The sequence below is a fragment of the Ips typographus genome, linkage group LG11 (genome assembly GCF_016097725.1).
Source record: "Ips typographus isolate SLU linkage group LG11, UJ_Ityp_2.0, whole genome shotgun sequence".
Taxonomy (NCBI): Eukaryota; Metazoa; Arthropoda; class Insecta; order Coleoptera; family Curculionidae; genus Ips; species Ips typographus.
In genome coordinates, this window is record NC_138432.1 from 9,457,325 (window position 1) to 9,476,360 (window position 19,036).

The window sequence follows — 19,036 nt, forward strand, 5'->3', positions numbered from 1 at the left end:
GATGGACCAGACTTACTCCCACTTGATTTTTGGTTATTTCATTTTGCTTATTGTTACTCAATATATGGATGTGTACATGATAGTTGCTAGCAAATTTGATATTAACGCTCTGGTGGCTTGTTTAGGGTTCACTTTAAACACATCAGTTGACTTTTTAAGAATGCTAACCACAAGGTTTAATCCCGATTATTTTAAGTTGCTGAATTGGGTTATGGAGAAGCAGTTTTCTGACATTAGGACAGTTTTAAACCTAAAATTGATTATTTCAGCAACAAGCAATACTGCAACAAAATCAAATAAGAATTTGACAATATTTTTATTTATTTTTAATTGAAAATGGAAACCAAACAACAACTTATAAAGTTTTACCTGCCAAGCTTGGCTTCCTTTTGATCAGCAACTTGTTTATTTGAGTACACTAACTTGGACTGGATTATCTTTAAAAATATCTGCGATCTTCTCATTTTGGTTATTAACGTGATGCTGTATCCCAAACAAGAATTAAAATGCTTACTTCATGTTTTAAGACACTTTGACCAGTATAAAACTCGGCAAACCTGCCTTACTAATGAAGCTGGATTTGCAGTTTTCTCTGATGTTTTGAAAGGCACAAAGACGTTTTAAAGTTTGACAATGATAATTCATGAAAATTATTTGCGTATTTGGTGGATTTCCTGCAAAGTTCTTTATTACTGTGCTGAAAAAGTGAAAAATCTGGTAATCCAAAAAAGCTGAATACTAACTATATTTAGGCTAATTATTGAGATAGTTTTAGAGTGAAGAATTGGCTTTAGCAGCTTAGGAAAACAATTGGTACGAACAATCCAAAAACGTCAAAAAAATGACCATGCTCTTTCCGATGAGAACCCATAAACCTATACAGTATCAGTATATCCAGTCTTCTATTTCAGTATGTTATAATAATACGTTTCTGGTTTTTTTTTTAGTCAAATTCTATGTTATTTCAGGTTATGAGAGTTATGTTATGCTACTGTTGGTAGTTTAAATGACAAACTTTTTTTAACAAAAAACTCTTACTTTTAACGCCTTTTATAAATATTCACTACCTCGTGGCACTTTTTCTTGTTATAATATTTAATATACAATTATTACCCGACGAACTGATGGGTGTGAACACCTAAATAATAAATTATCATATGAATATAAGATTTCTGGATCATTTCAGGTTAGAGCTTCAACATGCATGTAAGTACTTCTTAGTTTATATTTCTTTTGTTTTGTAACTTTTTTGTTCCAGATTTTTCCAAAATCCGACCACTTAGATTTCTCGTTTGCTCTGTGCTCCATGTTGGGGATTCTCCCTTGGAAACTAGTGTTTCAAGACAACTCTTTTCTTCAAACTGTATACTATTTGTACTCTAAGACACTTTTAATTATAACCGTGATTTTCATTACTACTGAGTGGATGGAAGTTTGTAGAATACTAAACCAAGATCCAGTCAATCTGACTGATTTGAACAACGGCATTGCGCCTGTTCTTCTTTTTACTGTAACTGCAATAAGAATGATTATCTTCAACCGTAATCCGGACTTTATGAAGTTGCTAAATTACATTATAAATCGTCAGGAGTTTATGACACAAAGAGATGATGAGGTGGACTTATCAAATTCCAAAGAAACTATAGATACACATTTGTATAATTATTACAGATCAGAAAACCTTCACAAAAATTTATAAAAATCAACAAATGGACTGGAGTGGGATACCTAATAATGTATCTGGCTGTTATCTACCAACTTCTGGCTTTACCGTTGGTTTTAGGCCCGATCGAACAGCAAACAGCCAATCAAACCACAACAATACGTATTTTACCCTTACTGTCTTGGATACCTTTTGACACTCAGCAGCATTACTGGGTGGGTTTTTTTGTTTTATCTACAACAACAATGTCATTTTTTTTGACAGGGGTGCTACCTATGGCAAGCCCTAAACCTTCAGCTAGCTTCGTGCAATATTTGTCACATTGACGTACTAATGTTCGCTTTGATTTTATATCCCATCGAAGAACTGGGATACATTAAACATGTTTTAAGAAATTTTGACAGTTTCAAAAGTCGCACAGGGATAGAAAGTAGCAATTTTGCTAGTATTACAGTTTTTAAAGACGTTATAAAGATACACAATAATGTTATAAAGTTAGTGTGTTTCACTAAAATATTTAAAATATTAATGTTGCAAATTTTAGCTATGTGGGCACCGTTAATGACACTTTAAGTTTTGTAATGCTTCTAGATTTTTTACAAAGCAGTTTACATATTGCTGTTATTCTGGGGGCTGTAGTTGTGGTAAAACATACTTAAACCACACATTCAAAACTTGTTTAAGTTGTAATTTTTAAGGGCGGCCCCACTGACTTAGCCTCTCTATCATTTGTGGGAACCCATTTTTTCAGTATGGTGTTAAGACCTTTTTTGTATTATTACTACGCCAATCAGGTCATGGTTCTGGTACCACAATTCAGGTTAGTACATCAATCAAGTTGTTAATTACAAGAAAATTCAGGGCGGTGACTTGACCAAGGAAGTCTGGAACGTGGATTGGTTTGATGAGTCCAAGGATGTGAAGTATATGGTGCGATTTTTCAATATGAGAGCTCAAAAACCTTTGCAATACTTTGTGGGTTCCTTTGAGGTTATGAATTTACAGTCCTTCATATCGGTTTGTACATGCCCTTTACTTTACAGTTTTTTTTTGATTTTCATATATATTTCAGATTTTAAGGGTGGCGTATTCTTATGTCATGCTACTACACACTCTTCAGTAGTTCCACCAGTTCGTTTCAAGTAGTAATTTGTATTTATAAATATATTAATACGTGCACTATGAAAGAAATATGCCTATATTATTTAAAGTCCTTTTTAAAATTCAAAATAGCAACTCAAAACATGATGAAATAAAACACCAATTCATCAGCAAATACTTTTTTACTTAATATTCCAGGCTAGTCAATGTAACATTTTATTAATGTACAGAGTACAGCAACATGGTGTAGGAATAGGCAACCCTCAGTAACTAAAAAAAATCACAACTTATCTATAACTTCATAGCAACAAAAATACGTACCGAAATTAGGGACTGAAGTGACATTACATAGAAAGGTCCTAAAACAAATTTTAATGGTTTTTGGGTTCTTTGTATAAAAACCAGAACCATGAATTTGACGTTTAGAGGCATGAGGTACCAATCTGATTCCCAAACTGCCTGACCTAGATTTTCACTCTAAAAACCCTGGTTTAATGTTTTTTATTTAAGTTATTATTTACTATTTACCAGAATCAAGGTTTCATTGGCATAGTAGTAGAATAGGAATAGTCTGAAAAGCATGCTAAGAAGGTGAGTTCCAATAAAAAGAAAAGTCAGTAAATTGACGTTATTCTGCAAGTATAACAAAAATAAGTGGGTATGTTAAGGGATAGAAAAACGGTTTACCCCTAAAATTTGGGTGAGGATAGTAGCAATGTGTAAGGAGCTTTGAACAAAATCAAACAACATGACTAAGCTGAAAGTTTGGTTAAACACTTTGACGTACCTTAAAAAAAATATGTAGATTTAAACTTTTTTTACCACAATCTAGAATCGATAACTTACTCAATGATATCCTGATGTTTGTGTATTATACTGATAAAAGTTTCATAGCTGTCTAAACCTAATTTTTGCCGATACTCGTTAAAGTTCTTCAAGTTGTACTGCAAAATTATCAATTGTTCCATCGGGTACAGGATTAAATTTAGCAACAAAATATCGGTGTAAACAGTTAAAGAACTCCCAACTAAAGCGTGTGAACATTGCCAAATGTATGCAATCTATATGAATACTTTATTACTTAAAAAAAAAACTTATTGGTATATAATACTTGGTAATATTTTTGCTCATCAAAAGGAACCCAGATGGACATAGGCAAAGCCCTAACAAATTGGGTATAATTGCCAATTTGCTGTGGCATAGGATCCAACAAGGCAGGTCGGAGGATATACTCAAACGTCAGTAACGTAATAAACATCAAATACAACATTGTCCTTTGCAGGTTGGCTTTGGCTATTTGTCTGGATATTTCCAGTTCCTACAATCAGAATATTACCTCTCAAATTATTAAGACTAAATCTGGCTATACTTGAACTCCAAGCCGATTTTTAACTAAATTCCCTTGATTAATAATGCATTCAACAATTCCTATAAATGCAGGATTAAGCTTAATAATCATTTGCCTTATAAGAGTGACACTGTGCAACAAAGTCACACACAAGTTAGCAGAAAGCTCATCAAGTTTCAAATCTGTTGCGGTCATTATAACGAATACTTTAACATAGCTGCAGGCTAAAAAAATTATATAATGTCCAAAAATCACTCTAGAATAAATGCAGTAGATTGTTTGCCAAACTGGATGGCGCAGAAACATAAACTGCCACGGAACAATACCCGCTAAAGAAGCCAAAAATAAAGACACTTTCAAACGCTCACATTTTGGATAGATCTGAAAAATCTGGAATTAAAAAAAATATTTGGTTTTAATTTAAAACTTACAGACATCTTCATGTCCTCAACGCTGAAACTAGAAAAAGTTAACTAATCATAGTTACCGAATACTATTTTTTTTTTGGTTTGAATATTAAATGTTGCTTAATTACAGACTGTGTCTATACCCATATGTCCCACGAATATTAAATTCGTTAAGGCGGAGTTTTTATTACTTTTTAATAACATTATTTTAGGGTTTTTTTAATTTTACTCAGTAATTAAAGTTAAACTCAGTATAAAATTTTAGTTTATTATACTGCCATTTCTAGTTTATAAGTCCAATGCCTTTCCATTGTGTTTACATATCAATGATTTTTGTGTGCAGTGCCATCTATACGTGGTCATTCAAACTCAATGTCAACAAACAAGAAACATATGACAGTGACAGTATTTTAATTTCCAAGTCTTTTTTTCTTGTATTAAAAAAAAAGTTGGGTCAAGGAAAATAGTACAAAATATTTTGATTTGTTTGAAAAGTTTGTCTCTAGTGTTAGCCATTTAGTTGTGGTGGTAAAAATGGAACATTTGGCCGAAGATTTGACTATGGCGCTGGAGGAATCGGAGTCGTGCGGCCCTATGGTGTGTCCAGCCCCAGGCAAATGGGGTATGCGACGTCGGACCCAATCTGCGGGTAATTTACGCGGTAAGTAAAAAAAAACTAAAGGTAAAAGTTCACCTTATGTCGGTCTGTGTTAGAATTGTATAAGTTTGCAGACAACTCAGATGAAAGTTCTAGTAGTCCTTCAGAGATGAAAACTGATCAAAACTGCTCAAAAGTCACGAGTTTTCATCACTCAGACTCAGATGATCTCAGCTTGAGTGCTGCAGAAGCCAGGGCTCAAACAAATGTGTCAAGACTAAGACATGCCATTAGGGGACTGTTTCGTGGTCTGTACATTTCACCCTGTTTATAACATTAATAACAAGGCATTTAACTAGGACTGAGTCACAGTTTGGAGTCTGATTCAGTCAATGAACATTCACCTGCAAGCAGACCAAGTATAAGGCGTAAAAGGAAGTTTAAAAGAATGAGCATTGACGAAGTGCCAGTACCACCAAATGGTAAAAGAAAGAGGTCACAAAGAATGGATTATGCTAATACTATGAGGTCATTTAGGAAAATGAAACCTTTACACCAAAGTGTGGTGGATAAAATTGAAAAATTTTGTCAACCACCCATTGTTGATGAGGTTTGTGGTAGTCTTTGCTTATAAAATGATCAGTTGTAGGTACTAAGTTTAAAGGAAATTTCAGGATTCCAAAATGGAAACCCAAGATGACAACTGTGAAGTGGCTAGTGAGAGTAGCATAAGTTGGAGTGGGGGTGAAGGTCATGAGGGTGATGATGAATTAACTGATTGGGCACCTACAATGGATCCTCACTCATCCACTGATCTAACTCCTTGGACTGAAGATTCTCGTGAAATCAGAGCAGGTAAATAGCACAATACACTCATTTGCAAAAAAATACAATAATCTAATAATTAGGTTGCCGTCGAGTGCATGATGAACGTCCAGGCTTCAGTATATCAACGGCGGCTAATGAAAGAGTGGCCAAATTTCTTCAAGACTCCTCCAAAGTTGAACTAAGACTGTTCAGAGCAGAACGGGAGAAATTAAGTCAACTGGCCACCCTCTATTCTTTGGACATGTGGTTTGAAACCACTGGATGGACATTACTGCGTAAAACTAGCAAAACTCCCTACATGCAACCCAGTCAACGTCATCATTCCAAACACAGTTCTCATCACAAAAAAATTCGCACCCAAAAGAAAAAGGGGTTTGGAGTCAATGACTGAATTTAAACTTTTGTTATTTGCAACAAATTAGTGATTGCAATGTTGTTTTTAATATTAAATACACATATCGTTGTTTTGCGTTCTTGAATCACTGTTGAATACTTTTAATATTAAGACGGAGACTGACTAGGCACTTTGAAAAGTTCCAGACCTCTATATATAAGTAGGATTTAATCTAAACTGTATATAGATTAACTTATTAATATATTATGTTTAGTAAAATTCTGTTTCAATTCCTGTCCTTGTATAAACCAGGGTTTTCTTGACAATTAGTTAAGGGATATACCTAAAGCCAATTTGAGTTTGAATTAGTCATTAAATTGATCTCCAAGACACTACTGTACACTATAGTATGTATGCATTCCATTCTCCTAAACTATTAACTAAAAGTAAAACCTTTTTGAAATTGCTAATATTATAAGTAGAGTCCGGACTAAAAAGCACTAAAATCGTTTAGAGATAGTTTTCAAACTGCTTTAGAAGTATACGGAAGATTTTAACTGTTCTGAAAATTGTCAAAACATTTTTGAATTACTTGAGGAGCATTTGGAAGGTTTTTGGACTGTTTAAAGAGCATATTGAACGTTCTGGACTGCTTTAGAGACATATGGATACTCTTACACGGTTCTAGGAATTTTTGGAAGCTTCTAGACTATTTTGATATCTTCTGGGAGCTTCTAATTGAAAAGCATTTGGACTCTTTTCGATGACTGTTCTAAATGCTTTTGGAAGCTTCTAGACTGCTTTAGAAGCATTGAAGTTTCTGGACTGTTTTTAAGGCATTTTACTTTGAACTCTTGAAAGCTTTTAAACTGCTCTAAAAGCATACGGAGGGAAATACTGCCTTGAAATTGTTTTAGAGCTTCTAGACTAGTTAAGATTATTTGGACAGTTTAAAAAGCCTTTAAGTTTCTGGACTGCCTTTAATGCATTCGAAACCTTGTAGACAGTTTTAGAAACTTTTGGAAGCTGTTAAACTGCTCTAGAAGCATACGGAAGCTTTTAGACTGTCCTGAAATTTTTTGAGAGCTTTTAGATAAACTAAAAAGCATTTGGAAACTTCTAGGCTGAGAGGCATTTTAGGGCTTCTATAGTGTTTTGGAATGTGGTTACATTTTTCTTAGACTAGTTCAGGAGCATTTGGAAACTTTTTGGTCAGTTTAAATTTGTAAATTGATACTTATACATTTTGCAGCATGATTTTGTCGTTCAATATCTCAATATAGCAAAAGTCATTATTACCACTTAGGGCCCAATGGCCTACTGTGCGACGTTACAGAACCAATAAGATTACGTCAAAACTTCTGCGTCTTTTTGTCAAAGCAGTTATCAGTTTAGTTTATTTTTATAAACTTGAAAACTTGTTTTGTCAAAAACTAGTTAAACCATACAAAAATAGCAGTAAATAAGCACAAAAAGAAGAAAAAAGCATGAACAAAATTTGTCAAATGACGTGTTCTTGCATAAACCGTTCACATAGATGTCAAAGGTTGGTTGCTTGTATTATTTACAAAAAGCAAAATTCCTAGAAATCCGGACTCTAATTATAAGCATTTTACTAATATGAAGCCAGCATGAACATACAAAATGCCATCTTTGGTTATGTGCACAGTCCCAAACTTTCTAGCAGTAGTCAATAACTTTCATACTAATTTACCGTACTTGCACTTAAATATAGGTACATAATCATAAACGTTTTATAACTCATTTCAACAAAATTGCCAATCAAAAATATTGATTTCAAGCAAACGAATTAATTTTTTAATTAATTAATCACAGTTACATTTTACCTCCGAGAAATACCAGACGAGGCAAATTGTCGAATTTATCTTGCGGGGAAAGATGAAAAGCAAAAAACTACAATAATTTCGCTTAATATTTGCGCTTCATGTTTTATTGAACAATTTCCCGGATTTACTAATCACCAACCCAAAAAACAGGCATTCCAAGTAAAGAAACCCTCATCATTAGATCTTACGTAACTTTTAGCACAATGCAAACAGTTTTCCCATCTTCAGAGAGTTGTCAATCTGTATCGATTTGTTTTTTAACATTCTAATAATAATAATAATGTGGAAACCAAACGTGATTTTTACCGATTCGTGACAATATTCACTTTCAACGAAGATCATTGGTTTAGAGATAATTTAATAGACTCAAAAAATTCTGGCCAGTTATTTTTACTATAAACGTGACTAGCCCTGATTGACTAATATAAGTTTCAGATTTTTTTGAATAATAATAAATCGATTTTTGTGATAGATGGTTTTGGCCCAATTTGTAGAAGAAACTCTACCTCTCTGTTTCAGTTCACTTGATTTAAGCAAGTGATTTTTTAAAGTTGGTAGGAATATTTAAGTGTTTCGATGTTTCATCAACTATAGTTGGTAATAATTCAATTCAATTGACAACAACCAACCGCGTTCTTTATACCTCAAACACTCTAATTCGTAAAGCATCATAAAATATATTGGAAATCGTTTATTGTTTCATTGTACAATATGCAACAGTTAATAATTAATACAGAATTTTCTAATACAGTAACTTTCCCTTTCTTCTCTTTGGGACTGAAAATCTTCCCCTAGAGTCCAAAAACAATTCGGTTTTCAAAATTAACTGAGCATAATTAATTATTCCGTTTTTGGCTTAATCGTTATGGTGAATGCCACCGATTACCATTCAGTCATATTTCGATAACGAAACGTCAATTAATTATTAGAACCTAATAAATCGTGATGCGGAATTATCTAATTTGCAATTGTTCGGCAATGTGTTTTTTTCAAACAGTCGATTTACAACAGAAAAATGTCTTGGTTTGACTGGATTAAATTATGCGTAACCGCGGGGTCAACCCAATAATAGAAACTGGAAGTGCTCTAGATGGTCATTATGCTTCAAGGATCTTTTGGTATAATTAAGACAGAACTAAAATCTTAATTACTGATTTAGAAAAACCGACAAAAACATTACAAAAATCGCGGTCGCTCCGGTATTATAATGCAACCGAATTTTGGAGCAACCATTGCTCTCCGATTAATGGGGTTAGTCTTATTGAGACATTGGAGACAAAGAAAACAATTATAAGCTATCGTCTATTTGTTATGACAGTCAAAGGAAGTGAATAATTAAGTAATTGTGATGTAAGTGCACGATTTTAATCCGCTCTGAGACGAGTTTAAAGACGGTGAAAGCACTATAGTTGATAGTCTAGGCTAATTTCGATTACACACCGAATTAGATAGTTAAGTTCAGCAGCGTGCATCCTGCCGTTTTTGTGCACATTACATTACCCACCCTGACTGGTTTTAGCGGTTCATTAATTATTTCTGCAATTCAGTTCATGCAAAGTAGGTCCTACATTTTATGTTACAATTCCTGTAACAAGACTTAAATTCTGGTTTGAAAATTCCTTTGTGGTTGGTTTTTATTAAAAAAAGTTGGATAGTAGAACTCGGTTACACAAGACCACTTCGACTTCAAAAAGCAAGAGCAAAACCTATGACGAATGCGTTCTATCTTATTGTTTTTCCACAACTATTATAACAATTTCGTAATTAATGCTCAATACCGGAGGTAATAATGATTTGCGCTTTCGAGGCACACATCACTTTTTGATAGGCATTTTATTTCTGATAAATTATTGTTAACCACCGTTACAAAATGACGGACTCGATATACTTTTCAATAGAGTATAGGCGGTAGTACAACACTGAAACTAACCAAAGCATAAAATTTGATGTACCACGCCTAATTAGAAATACTGAAGAAAAAAAACACCAGGATTGCATTAACAGATTTACATGTAACAAAACGGTAACAAATCTTCGAAGACTACTTTTAATATTTTCGCGCCAATTAAGCAGATCCAATGGCCGGTTGTAGCGACTATGAAACCCAATCAGTTGCCAAATACCCGAGCGATTTGACAGTCGATTGGTTCGAAGTGGGGGCCTGTATATAAGCTCTCGGCTCAAAAAATTTCATGCCAGTAGTTACTAAGTAATAGATATTAGATAAGTGCAAAACTCAATGACTAGTCAGAATGAATATCTTTGTGGGCAATAACCGGTGCTGGCTTAAGTTCAAATATGCTGTTATCGTGTTGTTTTGTGTCAGTGCGGCGTTTGGACGTAGTTTACCTGTAGACTTTGATCTTGAAGCGGAAGCAGCTGAACCTAGACCAATCGTCATCGAAACCGGACCTTCTGCTGAAGCTTTGCCTTTGGTCTTCCTCGATGAACCTTCTGCCGGCCCTTTGACTCAAGCCAGTGAACAAGTGGAAAAAGTTCTAAGTCCAGCCCTATCATTTGAGTACACTAGCAATCAGGTACAATCACAATTAGAAATATTATTTAAGCATCATGTAACAAATTTTTAAATTAGTCAAGTGAAGAGCAAGACCGGGAACCAGCTGAATCCAAACATAACGAACGTCCTGAAACTGCTGTGGCGTACCATGAATTCATACCTGGCGCAGCCCCCACAAAGGAAGAAGACAAAGGCAATGATAGTAAACCAGCTCAGACAGCCCCGGTAGAACAAGGTGAAGTAGTAGCAGAAAGCAAACACAAAGAGCACAAACATGAAGAGAAACAGGGTAATGCAGGTCCACATAGTCAATAGTAAAATTTTTTACGATAATGTAATTTCAGGAGGTGATGGTGAATTTGAAAAAGGTGGAGGCAAAGAGTTCAAGTCAGACCACCAGTCCGAGCACGGTGAAGATGGCGAGAAGACCTATAAAGGCCACCATCACCATGAAAAAGGAAAAAAGGGCCATCACGACAAGGAAGCGCACAAAAAGGAGTATGACGAAGGCGGTGGACAGAAAAAAGAACATCACCACGAGGATGGATACCATGGAGAACACTTTAAGAGTCATGGGGGCAAAAAAGGAGCCAAGGTATACTAACCCTACAACAAATCTCAAATCTACAACTTAATGAGTTTAATTACAGTTCCGCGAAGAGGGGGACCACAGCAAGGGGCACAGCACCAAAGGTTCTCACAGCATCCACAAAAAAGACGAGTTCGAGAAAAAGACCGAATTCTTCGAAGAAGATCACGAAGGCGGTGAAAGCGAAAAACACGGTGGATTCAGCCACTCAGAAGAGTACAAAAAGGTTAATTACTCTAAACCCATCACACCTTGCAACTCTAAAAATTAAAAAAATATAGGGCGGACACAAAAAGGGCGGCCACAACAACGGAGGGCACCACGACGAGGAGTACGGAAAGAGAGGAGCGTCGGCCAAGGGTGGCCACTACAAACAGGAACACGGCGATGACGAAAAAGAGGGACACGCCCAACACCACGCCCACGAAGTCAAACATGGAGACAAGGAGGCTAAAAGTGTTGGGAAAAAATGGGCATTTAAGAAAAGTACCGATAATGGAGGCGGTAAAGGTAAAAACTAGTAAAGTCAGATCCAAGTTATCAGTCACAGTTCACAATAGATTAAAGTTTCTAGAAAAGTCTTCAAAAATAAGTCATTTGGACCGTATCTGAAAAAAAATCGGTGATGTATAAAGTCTTCAGATCAAGTGCTCACTAATTGGTCTCTACAGTTAAATAACAATTTTCAAATCGGTAGAATTCAGTTGGCCTAATTAATAATATTCGAAAATCATCTATTTGGGTGATTATTAAAGATGGGTAAAGCGGGAATAAAGTACCTTCAATACTCTTACCAAATCTCATTATGGCTCTCTTCTGTAAGATTTTTTAATCATTTTTTAATTCTTCAAGCTTGGTCCCTTGAATTTAGCTAAATTAGGGAATATCGCTGGAAGTTCAACATCGTTGGTTCCAATCTCTTACATCAGTTGCTTTCAGGATCACTAACCTTTGGGTGATTGAACCTGAAATTGTTTAATTCAAAAATAATCATCCAATATATAAATTGGAATTTCCAAATTTAAAATCTAAAATATTCAAACGAGGCGTTAAATTGTTTCCTCGTTTACACAAATATTGTAACGAGACAGAATCAATTTTCCAAATAATTGTATTAATCACTTTCATTTGCAATAAGCAGGCGTCCCCATCGTCTATTAAACGGTATATTAAACTATTATATCACCGAGCAACGCGAATTATGCTGATGTCACCAATTTAACAGTGAATAATCGATTTGGTACAGTTTTGAGCAATACACCTGTTCTTGTGCTATTCAATAAGACATTCCTCGGGTTGTCCGCAAAAAAAAAACACCACGTTGATTGTGATATCCCGCTTTAAGTTTCCCGCTTCTTAAATGCCTGATTACTTTTAGCAAACAAAAAAAAAAGTTTTTGCTTACTTAATACGTATTTTAGGAGGTGGTAATAGTCATGGCGCTCATTCTCACCAAACTTACGCTGTCCGGGTACCGCCACCAAAGAAGGAACAAGGCCAAACTGCCCATTCTCATCAAAGCTACGCTGTACGAGAACCACCCAGAGTGGATAAATACGCTTTCCAAAATTATGAAATACCATCGTATGTCCTGCCTTTAGAAGGTGAATCCGAAGCAAATGAAAACAAACTCCAACCCACTTACCACAAAAAATCTGAAACTAAGAAGAAATTCAAGAAAAGACGACCAACCCCTACCGACGACTTCCTAGCTGACAACCCTTACAGCACCAGCAATAAAGTAACCAAATACGAAAGTGAAATGCCATCAATCGACGAATTAATACAAAAAGAGCTGGAATTCACTAAGAATATCCCAATTTCACATACAGTGCACACATCAGCAAATATAGTGGAAATCCCATCCGGAATGAAAGTAACCAAACGAAGACGGCTCAAAAAGAGGAAACTACAGAAAGACCCGAAACCTGAAGCTAGCGCCCTACACGCCAAGGGAGTCAAGTGTCCTCTAAGCCATAAAGAGAAAGTAGTACCCGAAGAAAGTAGTCATAGTTTTGTTATCGTCGCAGCCGATGACGCTCTTTAGTTTCTCCTTAATTGTTATATACTTGTTGTTTTGTATATCTTTTATTATGTTGTTATTTGTGATTTTAAGTTAAGGAGGCGACCAATTTAGTCGTGAAGACTGTATATAATAAGCGGGAGTTGTTACTTTTTGTTCCGTTATTGTTTTGTCTTAATACGTACATGAAAACGACACATAAAAAATATAAAACGGTTTATTTTCGGAGTTTTTGGTTTACTTACAGATAGAATGCGGTCCTTCCAATAATCGAGATTGCAAGCTGTCACTGGCAGTAGGGCTAAAAGTCAAGCCATCCAGCTTTCTAGTCATAGTATTAACACAAGGGCTAGCAGCAAGTTGGTTCTGGTTATTCCAATCAATTTCGTCAAAATCTATCACAATTTTCCGTTTTTTAGGTGAAAATTGTCTGAAAACATTTTATAAAGCTAAAAAACACTTCAGAAGATCAAAGATAAATATTAAAACAGTTACCATAGACTGAGAAGGAATCATGATGGCATTAACTTGTTATTAAGGTCTTTTATTTAGCTTATTAACTAATTTATTAAAATTTGGTTCAAAGCACACTACTTACTCATAAGTTACTCCAGCAGAGTTGAACATCCTTTTCGAAGCCATTGTTGAGGCTTTCTTACCATGTTTATCCGACATGTATATAATTTTTTTAATTCCCGACTGTATGATGACTTTGGCGCATTCATTGCACGGAAACAGACCGACGTACATGGTACAGTTACGAACATCCATGGAGTTTTTGTTTAAAATTGCGTTCAGCTCCGCGTGGCACACTAATACAACAAGTTTCTAACTAATCAAAATCACTCCATAAATACCATAAGCATACCATATAAATACTTGTTGTCTAATTCATTTTCTGACTGTTTAGACCAAGGAAACTCATCATCTGAGCAACCTATTGGCATACCATTGTAGCCAACACCAACTACGACATTGTTATCATTAACAATACAAGCACCAACTTGGGAACAAGGATCTTTACTTCTTTGAGCTGCTAGAAATGCTGTGGCCATAAAATATTCTGGCCATTCTAAGTAGTCATCTCTTTTTTTGTTTATGTCCCTATAAATTAAATGAAATTATGATAGCAGACATCCACCAACATATACAGATTTAGATTAGACACAAAAAATGTCCAGAAGCTTAAGGGTTGATGGATTAGCAAAGGTTGGTTTCAGGAAGGACAGAAAATTATTGACTATTTTAGAAAACTATAAACTTTTAAGAAATCTGTAGAAGATTACCTACATACAGAAGAGAAGTTAACAATGAGTGATGCCTCAATGTTCTCCACACCAGATTAGTTTGGTATAAAGTTAAATTTAGAACAAGGCAACAGTCACAACAGGGCTGCTCTATCCCTGTTCAAATTATTGTTATATTTTGTTTGTTAGTTATTATTATATTTTGAGATGGAGTAGATTGCAGTACTAACAAATTTCATGAATATGGTGTATTGACTATCCTGGCTTAATACTACAATACAATAAGATATTTTTTGTGTACCTTTTCACTGGAAATATACAAAAACATTAAATACAAATTCAGTCATTTACCTTTTTGGAGGAGAATCCATGACGTGCCCTTGTGTTAATTTAAGTTTGTCAATAATACAATATGATATAATTTAAAAGACTGTAAAAGAAGTTAATACAAAAAATAAGTAAACAATAACAAAAAGACAAAAAATTACATAAACATTAACCCAGTTATAACCTAAAATTATTCATGTGAGTCAGTCAGAATTGTCGACCGTCAAATATTAAGCGCACGCTTAAAGTATAGTATTTTGTGCTTTTCCTGTTTTTTATCAAATTAAATACTTAATTTAATCTATCAATACCAATTACGCTGTAATATTAAACTTTACAATTAAAAATTTAAAGAAAACTATAATGAAATGTACAGAAAACATCTAACATACATAATCTCGTAAGCACATAGAAAAAGCAAAGCTAGCGTTTTCGTAAGCGAGGTTAAACGTATCCAATTTGACAATCGCCTTGTGAAATTTTGTTTTGACATTTTGACAATCGCAATCGAAAATCCGTCGTAAGCGGAAAGGACGTCGATTGATCCCCTTTTATCGAAAATCGGGATAATTTTCTGTTTTTTTCCGTGAAAATGTGCCCCGCAGTTAATCGTTTGTGATAAACCATATTCTAAACGCAATACCAACCATGGCGGACTTGACAAAACCGCCCCTCAGCGAGATTAAACACCCCGAAGAGGTGGTGCGAATGGCTATGAACGATAATCTAAAATTCGCAGTTTTGATCGGCCTTATCGAAGTGGGACAGGTTTCCAATAAGGAAGTGGTCAACACGGTCCTACAACTGGTAAGTGACTCTTTTAGCCCTTTAATAAATTGTAGAAGCAAAAGTCCGGTGACATGATAACAGGAATCGCCGACGTCAAACAAAACATGAAAACAGGTTGCGCCAAGTCAAAGCCAATTTAATATTGGCAGAAAAAAACAGGATAGTCTGAACTGTGACTGTTTTCAAATGCCTAACTAATCCCTTTAAGGGTCTTAATTCAATATTGTCAGGCTGGTAAACATTTAGTTTAATTGGAAGCTGAAGTGGGAGGGGCAGTCATAAACAAAGTGGATTATTACCATATCTCTTTTGTGTAGGTTAAGTTATTAAAGGGAAATTGCCTAATTTAGTGGAAGAGTCCATATTTTTTTTTAAATAAGATTTTTGTTTAGGTTTCTAAAAGTTACTCATTATAAAACAGTTTATCCTAATTAACCTTGGGAATGGATTGGTTTATTGGATAATAATTAGTTATTTAATAATTGTAAATTTGTGTATACAACTGGGTCTAATGTCTCTTTTGTTATTGTCACCCTATATGCTAAAAGAATCAGTTTTGAACACTAATTAGGTAAGTATTCTTTTAAAATTGAACATTAAAACTAGACAAATTTTAATTAGATTTATTTACTGTATTTAACATCAAGACAGGACACATAGACTCTGGTAAGAAAGAGTTTCAGCACATTTTTTCAGTGTGTTATAAAACCTTGACTAAATGGTGACACTTGGTGAAGTATTTCTTAAAGCCATTATACAGCTTGAGTTAGTTGTGTCATTTCAAATTGTCACTAAGTGCTAAAATGTTTTATATGTAGGAAGGTCTTGAGATTGTGTCCTTTCCTCTATTTCCTGCCTGTTAGAAGTAGTGTGGGATCTATGATCAAACATTGTGGTGGGTTCAAAAAATATTATCAACATTGAGTGAATTGTAGGTGATCTTTGTGACTGATTTCTGGAATGGTTCTTTGTTTAGGGTCAGTGTTAATGAAGTAATAAAATGCATTTAATTATTCCACAGATCCTCATCCTGTCCTTCCATCTACAGGTTTCTTTGGGAACATGGAGTAGGTAGGGAAATATTGATTTTCCATAGTGCCACATTAATTTTCAATTATTTTGTAAGCTGTTAGGGTGTTTTCCACAAGAGGGCGCTAGTGTATTTCTCCTGGAATTAGTGGTTTTATTTTAGGTTTAAAATTTTTTTTTTGTTTAGGCATGTTTATATTAAGTAATTCTGTTTTGGTTCTGGCTGGTTTTAGCGTGACGATATTATAAAAAGTTCGATTCATCCGAAATTTATGTGGAACAGCTTTAAGCTCAATGTTCACTGTACATTACCCTAAATCGCGAAGTAAATGGTCCATTTGGGGAACAAAGCGCAAACGACTCAAGTCAGACTGCAAACATTAGGTTTTAATGCGGGCCGGTAGGTTCCAAATGGCTTTCTCAAGGTTTGCCGATCCACTTAATTTTCCCAAAATGAATTGATTCTGCTCTTGAATTCGGAGATTCGCAGATGTACCCACGAGGATATAGGGCTATAGATTAAATACGCAATTTTGCTTCAGTGCTTGAATATCACCTGGAATTTTTTGGCAAAGTCGGTAGGATAAATATTGAGATGATTTTGAACCTATAAGACGCGATTTTTCAGTCTGGAAACGCAATATATCAATTGGTTTTTTCCCCCTTTTAAAATCACATAGAATCAATATTTGCAATGTTGTAATTGGAGCTAGAAATTAATTTAATCTAATTGCCAGTAAACAATTTAAATACTCCAAATTTTGCTTTTTTGTTGATTTCTCGTTGTTTAATTGGATGCAGTTTAGTTATATTGTAATGGAGAGTGTAATAATGTTACCTATTTGTTGAAAATGTATTAATTTAGACGTTAATTGATGTTTTATAGAGGAACGTGTTTGGTGAAATAATTTTTGTTGAATTTGAACTTGTATGTTAATACATCAGGAAACAACATAGTCAATCTCAAATAAATGATAAAGTTTGGAAAACTATACAGAAATTAATTATAAGATTGTATTAGCTACAAGGTTATTAAGGCCTGCACAAATATTTAGTTCCTTAGTTTACTGTGTACCTATAAACTAAAACAACATTTTGGTGTTTCTTTATGGGTGTAGCAAAGTACAACTTTTTACTATTTCCTAATTTTCTCGAGACAGTTTAAACAGGACGGTCGTTCTATTGATTCCTGGACGGTCGTTAATAGAGAAAAGTATTCTGCCCTTGGTGTACTTGCCCTTTTCGAGTCGAGACCATAAACAACTCGAAAACCGACTCGACGACATTCTCAAAAAGTAATTTAGGGTTTCACTTTTTGACAGCTGGATATATCGCCGGTAAATTCGTTAACGGCCACCTCCTTCTTCAGCATGAAGGGGCGCAGGCCGGGGATACTCCGGAGTGAAAGAGAGGAAAATTAATTAAAGCTTTTTCCATGTCTGCTAGTAATGCCATAGGAAGTTAAATAAAAGCGAGATTTTGATGGTAAAAACGACCGAAGGAAGAAGGACAGCACTGACAAACACAGTAACTACATTTGCCGGATTACGGGTTGGGATTTCGGTCAATTTGGGTAATTGGGTTTTTATTGTTCAATGGATATTAGTTCGATTTTGTTTTACGCTCGGTTAACAGAGCTTTAGTGCAAAGCCGTTTCAAGGTCCCGTCAATTGTTAAAATTCTATGTTATTATTATTTTGTCGATGATTTAAATTATTGTCGCTCTAGTCAAATTACCTGCAAATTTTATTGACTTGTTCTATTTGAATATGTGTTTCGTTTCATCGATATTTTCGATACAGAGTGGTCTTGGTTTCATTCCAACAATCATATAGAATGAACGAACAACCGAATTTTTAGGCTTTAATTTGCTTAAACTTACCTACAAAATGTCCACTAAGTATCACTGAAAAAGATAGGAATTTACCTGAAATCATTCAAGATAAATAGAAAACTTTAGAGCACAGCCGCTCTGTACATAATGCAGTTGCCAACCAGCTACCAAATTAATTTATGTCCAATCGAAGCGCCATTTGGGAAAATAGTCGGAAACGTTCAAAGCTTTGTTATTAAAATAATAATTAATTGCAATTTTCCCTGTGCAGTTATATCTCTTATTCTAGGAAAACAATATTGATTGAATGATAACCACGTGGAATTTGACTTGCACGATATGCTTAATAAGCCAACAAATCTTGAATAGGTCTCTAATTATAGCTTGTGTGAGGCAACATTGTTTCTACCGTAACTACTCATTAATAATTTGGCTCCATATAGAGGGGGAGATGGATTTATTGATTACTGACATATATTAACACGATATTAGGTGTTTAGCAGAATTCAATTCAATGAAGTTAAAACAAAAAACGTGAAAAAGCTACAAACCCA

The 19,036-nt window shown here is 34.8% G+C and overlaps 6 protein-coding genes across 19 annotated transcripts in view; 4 read left to right on the plus strand and 2 right to left on the minus strand.

Moving 5' to 3' along the window:
• Nucleotides 1-670: 670 nt before the first annotated feature.
• On the plus strand, nt 671-2,939 carry LOC145735821 (odorant receptor 94a-like). The gene is made up of 8 exons (XM_081989912.1): nt 671-1,206; nt 1,259-1,615; nt 1,672-1,878; nt 1,928-2,157; nt 2,208-2,307; nt 2,362-2,469; nt 2,525-2,680; nt 2,736-2,939. Exons 1-8 carry the CDS (start codon nt 1,201-1,203, stop codon nt 2,784-2,786), a joined length of 1,215 nt encoding a protein of 404 aa, XP_081846038.1. The 5' UTR covers nt 671-1,200; the 3' UTR covers nt 2,787-2,939.
• Nucleotides 2,928-12,140, minus strand: LOC145735823 (putative odorant receptor 85d). 2 transcript variants are annotated; one of them, XM_081989914.1, is made up of 9 exons: nt 12,028-12,140; nt 4,544-4,571; nt 4,134-4,493; nt 3,876-4,082; nt 3,611-3,825; nt 3,452-3,551; nt 3,293-3,397; nt 3,086-3,241; nt 2,928-3,034 (listed from the first exon to the last, which is right to left on the minus strand). In XM_081989914.1, the coding sequence occupies exons 2-9, from the start codon at nt 4,553-4,555 to the stop codon at nt 2,984-2,986; spliced, it is 1,206 nt and encodes a 401-aa protein (XP_081846040.1). In that variant the 5' UTR covers nt 4,556-4,571; nt 12,028-12,140; the 3' UTR covers nt 2,928-2,983. The 2 variants fall into 2 exon arrangements, with proteins under 2 accessions (XP_081846040.1, XP_081846039.1); XM_081989913.1 differs by lacking the exon at nt 12,028-12,140 and adding an exon at nt 10,476-10,596.
• On the plus strand, nt 4,914-6,558 carry LOC145735824 (uncharacterized). Of its 3 annotated transcripts, none has more exons than XM_081989916.1 (5): nt 4,914-5,180; nt 5,234-5,422; nt 5,477-5,727; nt 5,792-5,972; nt 6,026-6,558. In XM_081989916.1, the coding sequence occupies exons 1-5, from the start codon at nt 5,054-5,056 to the stop codon at nt 6,334-6,336; spliced, it is 1,059 nt and encodes a 352-aa protein (XP_081846042.1). In that variant the 5' UTR covers nt 4,914-5,053; the 3' UTR covers nt 6,337-6,558. The 3 variants fall into 3 exon arrangements, with proteins under 3 accessions (XP_081846042.1, XP_081846041.1, XP_081846044.1); XM_081989915.1 differs by having other exon boundaries at nt 4,916-5,180; nt 5,234-5,425; XM_081989918.1 differs by having other exon boundaries at nt 4,917-5,180; nt 5,252-5,425.
• Nucleotides 8,803-15,014, minus strand: LOC145735826 (deoxycytidylate deaminase-like). The gene is made up of 5 exons (XM_081989920.1): nt 14,855-15,014; nt 14,125-14,360; nt 13,855-14,068; nt 13,502-13,686; nt 8,803-12,198 (listed from the first exon to the last, which is right to left on the minus strand). The coding sequence occupies exons 1-5, from the start codon at nt 14,872-14,874 to the stop codon at nt 12,131-12,133; spliced, it is 723 nt and encodes a 240-aa protein (XP_081846046.1). The 5' UTR covers nt 14,875-15,014; the 3' UTR covers nt 8,803-12,130.
• Nucleotides 10,379-13,484, plus strand: LOC145735818 (uncharacterized). The gene is made up of 6 exons (XM_081989909.1): nt 10,379-10,663; nt 10,720-10,933; nt 10,989-11,239; nt 11,295-11,459; nt 11,515-11,743; nt 12,655-13,484. Exons 1-6 carry the CDS (start codon nt 10,379-10,381, stop codon nt 13,278-13,280), a joined length of 1,770 nt encoding a protein of 589 aa, XP_081846035.1. The 3' UTR covers nt 13,281-13,484.
• A 314-nt stretch (nt 15,015-15,328) lies between the features above and the next one.
• Nucleotides 15,329-19,036, plus strand: part of rg (A kinase anchor protein rugose) — a 105,288-nt gene continuing 101,580 nt past the window's right edge. For all 11 annotated transcript variants that reach the window (XM_081989896.1, XM_081989897.1, XM_081989901.1 and 8 more), the window contains exon 1: nt 15,329-15,637. In XM_081989896.1, the coding sequence (XP_081846022.1) occupies nt 15,479-15,637 (159 nt within the window). In that variant the 5' untranslated portion in view covers nt 15,329-15,478. The remainder of the gene's footprint in view (nt 15,638-19,036) is intronic.